This window comes from Chenopodium quinoa, unplaced genomic scaffold, assembly GCF_001683475.1.
Source record: "Chenopodium quinoa cultivar QQ74 unplaced genomic scaffold, ASM168347v1, whole genome shotgun sequence".
Classification (NCBI taxonomy): Eukaryota; Viridiplantae; Streptophyta; class Magnoliopsida; order Caryophyllales; family Amaranthaceae; genus Chenopodium; species Chenopodium quinoa.
In genome coordinates, this window is record NW_018742329.1 from 1,147,678 (window position 1) to 1,157,993 (window position 10,316).

The following is a 10,316-nucleotide window of genomic DNA, read 5'->3' on the forward strand; positions in this document are numbered from 1 at the left end:
GGAGGTTGAGGAGGAACTTCTGAAACAGGAATCTGTGAGTGCTCATCTGTTGGAGTAAAACATTCATGGCTGTCTGCTGTCGACACATCCGACACAATGTTTGCCCCATCCATAATTGACGCTCTTGCAAACAAACACCTCTCACTCCACATCAGGCTAGCAACATGAGCAGCCATTGTATTCCCATAATTTGCATCAATAACAACTAAATTGAACCGACATGCCAGAAAGCAAATAGCCTTCTTTGCAGCCTGTTGCTCAGCTACACTGACCTCAGAACATGGGTCACTAAAAACACATTCCAAATCTTCTCCAGTGGAAGAACAGCTTATCATTATCCGGCATTTAAGCATATAAATGCCTTGCTCTCAACCAACACTGTTTCAAAGGAAACAATTAAAGCAGCAGTCTTCTTAACAACATCAGTTAAGAAACTAACAAAATCCATTGTCACGTGAACAACCCCATTAGAAGATTTCCCATAAGCAACTTCCCGTCTAAAACACTTAGATATGCTCTTTTCATCATGGACAAGGACACCACGCTTACGAGAAAATAAACTCCCACAAAGCTCATACATCTTCACCTTTTCTAAAGTAAAATCATCAACAATAACACCATACCGCTTCATCAAACCATGAACAGCTTTCTGAGCCGCCTTTTCACGTGATGCCTCTATAGTAGACTCTCCCCCCCCCCCCAAAAAAAAAATAATAAATGCATCCAGGACCAGTTACCAACCGCACGCGCACATACACACTATTTTTCCCACCAGGCCTCAGACCATAAACAGGCTTTGGAAATTGTAGACAATCAGTTACACGCTCCAACAGCGGCCCAAATGGGATAGAGATTGATTTTGCAACACAATCCATAACCTGTACCTTTAATCAACTAAATCAAACACCAATACACACACACCAGCACCAATGAAGTCAGAAAAACAAACACACTCCAACAGAGCAAAGCTATGTAAATATCCCTATCAAAAAACAGTTTACATGCACTTCAATACACAGGTTAACAAAAAGCCTACAAAAAAGAAACAATAATACACACAAGACAAACTAAACATGTCAGAGAACCCAAAAATCATTTACAATAACAATAAATACCTATAGCAGGCAGTGCAGACGGCAACAATGGAAGTAGCCCAAACCCCAGCAGCAAAATGACCTGTGCAAGATTAGAGTACAGTTTAGTATAGCAATGAAAATCCGACTAACTACATTAAGGCCACACAACAGCAACATCATTAAACATAACCCAATTATAAATCCAATAGACCCCCCCCCCCACATTTTTTCCCAACAAAACAGCATACCATTTGCAGCAAACACCATCAAGATCCTACCCATTAAAAAACCAGGGACTCTCTCTCTTGGTAATAATCTAATTCCTTTGACCAGCATAATCTTTCAATAACCCCGCCCCCTTTTTCTCCCAACAAAAGAGCATAACACTCACAGCAAACACTGTTAAGATCCTACCCATTAAAAAATCAAGGATTCTCTTTCTTAGTAATAATCTAAACAATAAAACCAACATAATCTATTTTAACTTAAACTAAGGATTCTCTTTCCTGGTAATAATCTAAGGAATTAAACCAACATAATCTGTTTCAACTCAACAGAAGGAAACCATTCAAGGATAATGCAAAAAAATAATACTAATTGATACTCTTAAACCCATCAGCCCAACAATAAATCCAATTAACCCCCCCTTATTTCTCCCAACAAAAGAGCATACCATTCACAGCGAACACCATTAAGAGTCTACCAATTAAAAAACCAAGGATATACAGGAATTAAACAAACATAATCTATTTTAACTTAACTGAAGGACACCAGTCAAGGATAATCCAATTGCAACTTAACTTCAAAACACTACACATAACCATATTATCAAATAGACGTGTCATCCTACAATACACAAGGCAGCATCTAAAACACACCAGAGAAACACAGAACATAGATAGAGATGAACATGTTCCATAGTATTGCAACCATATTTTTTCAATGTTCAAACAAGTAAACATTGTATTAGGTAAAAGCGTTCTTAGATTTAGCAATATTAGGTTCAAGTCCAATAAGCACAACCATTTATGACGCAAAAATCATGCTCCAAAACCAAGCTCTCAAATCTGAATACCTTAACCAAACTTTTCTTATGAGAAAAAGAAACCGCAAAACATGAAAATCCAAAGAACTTGTATATATATATATATGTATATATACACACACACAAAGTATAATATACCTACAAAAGTTAGAGCCTTCCCCATAAAAAACAAATTATTAGACCTCCCCACTAAAGTTCCACGTTCTAATGCCTCATAATAAGGAATTCGAAAGGGATTTCTCAACAAAACAAGCAAAAGTACATACAAAGTACAGTAAAGAGAGTTCTTAGTCTTCTAACACTAACCACCCCCATCACCCAACCCCCCACCCAAAAAACCAATACAATATTAAAATAAACTACCCCTCCTAAGTGAACATTAACTGTGCCCACAAAACTAATTACAACCATAATCGAAAATATCACATCACCCTCACCAAAACGAAAGATAATCAAAAGTACCAATAATAACAATAACAAATATCAGCAATGTTTGTACCGTAGTAGATACAATACTAACTTTTGTTAATTCCACAAACCGAGCAAAGTAATTTAATGTCTGCAATATCGAATCGTCTGCTAATTCACAAAAATCAAATATTTAACTTTAGGTTCAAAAAGATAATTTGATGGTAATATGATTTGAATTTCATTTGATTTGAATCTCATATAATCAAATATATTATCACACCAACAACGCCGAAAATCAAAGCAACAATAATAATAACATAAATGAACAATGTAACAATAACATATTATTAATAAACACTTACTAACGCAATAATGCCACCGTCGCCCACGCTAAACTCCAAGTCCACACCCTCAGACGCCATTATCACTGCAACCCGGAACAACCGCCTGGATCTTATACAGAAGCTCACAAGAAGAAAACCCCAAAACACCATCCTCAACAAGATTAAACAAGTGGTAGTACCCAAGACACGAAATAATATCTAAATAATTTACCATATTCTGTAGGCCGCAACCTCAAATTAATCAGAACGAACGGCTGAGAGAATAAGGGAACCATTTCAGCCATCAACACCAAGAAAACGAACACTCTTAGGCAACAAGACGAAGGAAACAAGGTAATTACACGGGGCACAAACAAGCTGACGAAATAAGAACAGGTGGAAAAAAAAAAAAAAAAAAAAAAAAAAAAAAAAAAAAACATCAGCAGACGAGGGTAATATCGGTAAATAACTGTTACTAAGCTACAATACCGAGAAATGAACAGTAACTGTACTACTTATATATTAGGGGTTAAGGATTGAAAGTTGGTTATGCACGCAACCATCCAACTAGTAATTCAAAAAAGGACAAAGAACAATATTAACTCGGCTAAAAACTAATATTGTGGTGTAGAATCGTTTGCATATATTCATTGAAGACGAAATATATCATACAAGTATATATACATCTTATTTAACTTGATTCTAAGGTTTAGGTGGATTAGAACATAATAAAAAATGATGGAGAATAACAAAACAGTAGAAGTGGTTAACTTCGGAAAATCTGTTATAGTGCCAAGCGTACAAGAGCTAGCTAAGGAGTCCATCACCCATGTTCCTTCTAGGTACTTGAGAGTTCAAGAGAACGACAACGACTCAACGATCGACTGTCCGATTGATCAAACATCCCCGGTATCAGTTCCGGTGATTGATCTTCAAAGGCTTCTTCATGCTGATTCTAAGGACTCTGAATTAGACAAACTTCATCTTGCTTGCAAAGAGTGGGGATTTTTCCAGGTACTTATTTTTCCTTAAACTTACACACCTCTTAAGGCTATTTCGCTGTAGCTTTAACCCATTAATCCAAGTGTAACTTTTAATTTGTAATAAATCTGATCGTAGTTTAATGTGTATATTCTATTAGATACATGTAATATGTTATAAAAGATAATATGATTAATCAATTAGATTCATTATTATGGAGTGTGAATATTTTTAAAGGGTAATAAATGTTAAAAATGGTAACTTTTATACTGTATACATACGGTAATACTAGCAACTTTAAATCATTTTAGGATAATTGTAACCCGTCTTACAATGAACGAAAGATAAGGCTGCCATATTCAAGAATTTGTGAATTTAGATAAGAAACACATAAGTACTTCCTTTGTTTACTTTTAAATGCAACATGCCTTTTTGATACGCTTTTCGGGAGATGATTAGACCAGATAAATAAACTATTTTATCAAAATAATGTTAACACCAAGATTTTAGAAAGGTTAAGTTCTAGGGGCCTGTTCTGATTTAGTGAATTGAGTTGAACTCAACTGAACTAAATTGTTTAGGAGAGAAAAAAATTAGGAACTGAACTAAAATGAACTGAAATTAAGCCGAAGAGAACAGACTTTATATGTATAAATTATTTTGATTAATTTGTCCTCTTACATTACTTAATCTCTTCCTTAGTGGTTAGTGCGTGCCGAAATAGTGATGTGTTGTTTAAAAGAAAACAGAGGAGGTATATAGCTAAACCAATCTATTGTGTTCAACAATTTTAACAGGTGATAAACCATGGGGTTAGCATTTCATTGCTAGAAACATTCAAGGAAGAGGTAACTAATTTTTTGAAGCTTCCAATGGAGGAAAAGAAGATATTATGGCAACAACAAGACAATCAAGAAGGATTTGGGCAGTTGTTTGTGGTTTCGGAAGACCAAAAACTTGACTGGTGTGATATGTTCTACGTCACCACTCTTCCTCTTAAATTAAGAAAGCCTCATCTTTTTGATAATTTGCCTCAAAATATCAGGTTTTTCTCTAACTCTTTCTTTAATCAGATGCAAAAATCAGACAAATTCTTTTTCTAAAATATTACCTCTCGTTTAATTTGCAATAAAGACTTTTTTTTTTTCCCTTATTGCAAATAAATTAAACTAAATGAAGGTAGTTATTTCAATTATATCAAATAAGTCGGCCCACATACATTACTAATAATTTTCATGTTGTGGTGACTATTTTTCTACAGCAATTTTAAAGATAAAATAAGTCGGAAAACAATACTTCTTATTTTTACACTTTTATGGGCATATAGTTTTAGGCAATTTAATAATGAAGTCCACATTCAAATTTATTGAAAATTAATGAATGTGAGCGGAATGAAATAATCATTATTAATCAATCAATAACTTAATCTATATCTATATTTATACTTAGTATTTAAAAACTATAACTAAGAAACTAAGAAAGACACATGTCCTGATCTATTCTATTACACTTCTCTAACCATAGTGTCACATGTCATTTTTCATTAAACTTATACTTCATATTTCATACACACTTTATCTCTTCATCTTAATCTCTCCCCTTTAATTAAACCTTTTCCCATTCTCTCTTTAATTTAAGCTCTTTCACCTTCTATTTAAGCCACTTTTTCGATTAAAGTTCCAAAATTTTAATTTCTTTAATCATGTTTCCGATAACATATTATACCCTATAATAACTTATTGATATTTTTCTTCAAAAAAAAAAGCTTATTGATATTTTTCCTCACTTATCTCTCAATACAATTTTATAAGAATAACCCGTGCATTGCACGGGCCAGAAGGCTAGTTAATTAATAATAAAACAAACACCGGAGGTGACACATGTCATATCATGGTTCTGTTTTTTCCATTCAAAATTCCCATTGCTTTTTAGCAAAAAATATTTTTAGAATATTTGTATAATGCAAGTATAATAATATTCTTTCAAATCTTTTATATTTTCTTTGTAATAAATATTTTTCTTTTTATTAGATGCTTTTAATTCTTCCATACATATTTACCTAAAATCTTTTTATTTTTTATTTTTTTATTTTTTATTTTTTTAAAGAATTACCTAAATCTTAGCGTAACCCTTTTTTAATTGATTCATACAATTGATATTAATGAAATTACTTTAACCGGATTATTGTTAGATTTTTCCAAAAAAGTAATACTACCTCTATTTTTTTATTAGTTAACACGTTTTGACTTTATCATTATCCACACACCTCCCTTTGACCGTATTTTCTGGTTTATATGTGAAGAAAAATATAGTCAAATGAGATTTTGTTAGATTCGTCACAATGTATATTTTTAAATATAAACTTTTTATAATTTTTGTTTATTGCTATTTAAAGATATAAATGATTGAATTTGTGCATTGACAAATGTGACTGAAGACACGTGTCAACTAAAAATAAATGGAGGAAGTATAATTCATAATAAAATTGATTCATTTAATTGTTATTAATGAACTTACTTTATATTAAACATGACTTAAATTTTTAAGTGTGTTTTGTGTGCAGCATAACCTTAATAACACTGACCATATTTTAATCTAATTATGATAATATATATTAATATTTTGCTTTGTCTTTTAATATAGATTATGACTATATAATTTCTTCATATTTGATGTTTATGTTTATCAAATTTTATTTGTTACATTTAGTTACTTTTTAAAAAAAATAAAATTGAATGAACTTATTGTGCATAGTAGGGGGCCTAAGCTGGTAACAAAAAAATAGCAGTGGGTTAAGTGGGCACCATAAAGAAAAAAAATATATATAATACAGAGTATCAAAGTATAGTTTTTTCTTAAAAAAAATGGAATACTTATTAAAATATGACTATATTTAATAAGTGTAACACTTATTAAAATACGTACCGGTCATTTTCTTATGTTGCCGTGACTGCTTTTTCTACAACAATAGACAACAATGGATAAGAACCATGCAAGCCGGCATAGACAACAATAGGGATGACATTAAATTTGATGTGTCGTTTACACAAGTCTAAGCAAATATTCGTGTATTCAACACAGGACATTCGAAGTTCCAACAACGAAACATTATATGGTGTGTATCTTACTCATCTCTTCACCTCATACTCCGTATAAAACAAATCTTTAATTGGAAGTATTATGGATAATATCGATGTCATTTTATCATAAGAAATATCCATTAAGTCAAGGATTATTATCAAGAAAGGTTTGACAGGATTTAGCCTCGATCTTATATGACTATAAGGTCATGAGATTAAATCTAATCAAGGGCTCTTTGCGAGTGAGGATTTCGGGCCTTGTCATTATTTCTCACTTCTAATGAATTTGACTCACATAAAAAGGACTCATAAATAATAAATCAACATCAAATAAACTTTCATTGCAATATAAATCAATGATGACAAATATACTTGTATTATCTATTACCATAATACCATTTGTATATACTTGATTTCAGCTTATGACATATTTTGCCAAACATTCAATGTTAGAAATCTCTTTTCGGCTACCTACTACTAATAAATGAGATTGTTAATGCAATACTAGATTGTACATGTGATAATGCATTATATATATGTACGTAGAAATTGTTTCCATTACATTATATATGTTATTATTATTGAACGATTAAACAGTTGCTCACCTCGGTCCTAGGTCACCAGTTCACCACAAGTTGATTATATTAATGTGTGATAGGGTTACCATGGAAGCTTATACAGTAGCAATGAAGGGCTTGGCTCAGACTATCTTGAACCATATGGCTAAAGCACTAGGGATCAACGAGGGCGAGATGGTAGAGTTATTCGGTGAAGGATGGCAATCCATAAGAATGAATTACTATCCACCATGCCCCGAGCCTCACAAAGCCATAGGGATCACGCCTCACTCGGATGCAGATTCTCTCACAATCCTTTATCAATTGAATGACATCCAAGGCCTCCAAGTTAAGAAAGATGGGAACTGGGTGCCCGTTATACCCCTTGAGAATGCTTTTGTGGCAAATCTTGGGGATTGTATGGAGGTGTTCTTGCTAATAACAATACTTAATGAGAAATTAGTGAAAAATGATTTTTTTAAGAAAGCGACTTTCTGAAGAAGGACCTTTTAAGACAAAAGTTATGAGAAAGGACTTTAATTATAAGTTGTGTGAGGTTGTGAAGAGGAACATTGCCTGATTTTCCTGCTAGTTAACGTCTAATTCTAGCGTTGACTTTCACGTACCTAGCATCTGACACTGAAGAAAGAAGGAAATTTCCTGTTTCTTATGGTGAGAAACGAAATTTGGTTCTCATGAGGGCATTTTCGTGAATAAATCAATAACTTTTTCATTATAGCGGGCTCAACAGTTGAATAAAGTTGTTGAGTTATTTACGAAAATGCCATGTGAGAAACAAGATTTGTTTCTCACCATGAGAAATTGGGGCACCCTCAAAGAAAGACTCTCAATTACTTTATTCCCCCTCGTTTCCCCTCATGTGCCTAGCACGGGATTGTTTGAAATGGAGGAAAATATGGGGAAAAAGTATGAAAAGGTCTTTTTTAAGTGTCATGTGCTAGGAATTGAACATGATAGTCAATGTCGGAGTCATGCTTGACTAGTCGGAAAACCAACCAAAATTCTTTTCCACAACTTCACACAACTAATAAGGTTCTTTCTCACAACTTTTGTCTTAAAAGGTCTTTATTCACAAAGTCGATCAACCTCTTAAAAGTTCCTTCCTCACACATTCTCCATACTTAAAAAACATACTTCATGTAAGGTTTACACTTTTGAATCTATTCCCACTATTCTATTCTAGTATTGCTACCTAAGCTAGCTAGCTTGTGTGTTTTAAACTAAAGGTGAGATTGGGATAAAATCAACTAGAGAGAATGTGATCCTTTTATAAACATGTAATTAATGTAAATAAATGGTATTCCCCTAATAGAAGCATGTAAATTGGCTTCATTGTTGGTTGACAGGTTTTGAGCAATGGAATATATCGGAGTATTGAGCACAGGGCAACAGTGAACTCCGCGAAAGAGAGGATATCAGTTGCCACATTTCATAGCTTCAACATTGATTATGATATAGGACCAGCTAAGAGCATTGTTGGTCCCCTTAACCCTCCACTTTTCCGAACGGAACCATTGAAACAATACTACAAGGGGTTCTTTGCAAGAAAGCTCAATGGAAAATCATATCTAGATGTTATGAGATTACAAGGAGATCTCAACACCAATTAAAATTACGGAAAGCCAAGTAGTAAGATCTATATATGATGGGCAAGCCCCAGTTTCTCTTCTTGAGAAACAATGGTTGTTTCTCTAATGGCAAATTCTGTAAATAATAGCAAAAGTGTCAATATTATATTATTTTTTTGTTGCTGACTCACACAAAAAAACAATCAGTACTTTTTTTTTCCTGTTTCTCTCGTTCTCCTTTCTTCGTTCTTCCTAATTCATCACTCATCAACAATGGCAGATTATGTCTAATTAACACCACAACAAACATCATCCCAACACCTCAACAAACACGAACCCCAACAGTACCACTTCCGGCGGCTTCGCCGCCGAATTCAACGAAAAACCCTAGGAAAAAGATTGAAATTAATGGCATGATTAACCCCTAAATGATAGGTGTTTGATGTATGCTTGTGAGCTTTCCCTCCTCCATTGAAGCTACTCCATAATTGAAACTTGATGATTAACTAGTAACACTAGATCGTGAAATTGAAATTCAATGGCTTTGACGGCGACTGAATTGAAGTTAATTAAATTCGATTATTTTAAAATTAATCTTACCTTAGAAGGTGCTTTAATAGTGGAGGCAAAGCTCATGTGTTCCTTCAATGGAGGTTTTAAGTAATCTTTACTGGCAGAGAAGGAGAAAGGGGGAGAAAATGAGAAATCAAGAAAAGACTGGGGAAAGAGAAAATATGAGAAATACAATATTGTCCCCATTTTATTAGATAAAGACAGATTTAACCCTTTGAGATACATGTCAAGTATCTTAAGAAGAGAAACTTGGATTTACCCATATATGACTGTATTGTGTGTGGGACGAGTAATACTCGGAGTGTTTGAAATAAAGCTCGAGGGAAACTAAGTTCGTCTCTTATGAAAACAATAATGTACAAATTTGTTTCCAAAACTAGTTTATGTTGATAGACAACAAACTACAAAAAACACTTCAGCTTATATATTAACTCCTCCATCTTTAATTTATTTGTGGTAGTTGTTTCCAAAAGGTACTGATGAGGGGTTTGACCATTAACATTGATGCAACAACGGTACGGATATTGGGCGGTTTCGCTTGTTTCTAGAGCAAAATCTCGCGCCCAATCAGAATTCAGGTGCGTTGGTCCGTTGGATAACGAGTTAGTATATTTATTTGTTGAGAAAATTGTGAAAAAAAGAATTTTTAAAAAAGGAGTTTTTAAGTGAAAACTTGTGAAA

The 10,316-nt window shown here is 33.4% G+C and overlaps 1 protein-coding gene across 1 annotated transcript; it reads left to right on the top strand.

Annotated features, from left to right (window-relative positions):
- The first annotated feature begins 3,465 nt into the window (after window positions 1–3,465).
- On the top strand, window positions 3,466–9,502 carry LOC110689873 (protein SRG1-like). The gene is made up of 4 exons (XM_021866708.1): window positions 3,466–3,869; window positions 4,634–4,881; window positions 7,575–7,899; window positions 8,841–9,502. Exons 1-4 carry the CDS (start codon window positions 3,591–3,593, stop codon window positions 9,102–9,104), a joined length of 1,116 nt encoding a protein of 371 aa, XP_021722400.1. The 5' UTR covers window positions 3,466–3,590; the 3' UTR covers window positions 9,105–9,502.
- Window positions 9,503–10,316: the final 814 nt, after the last annotated feature.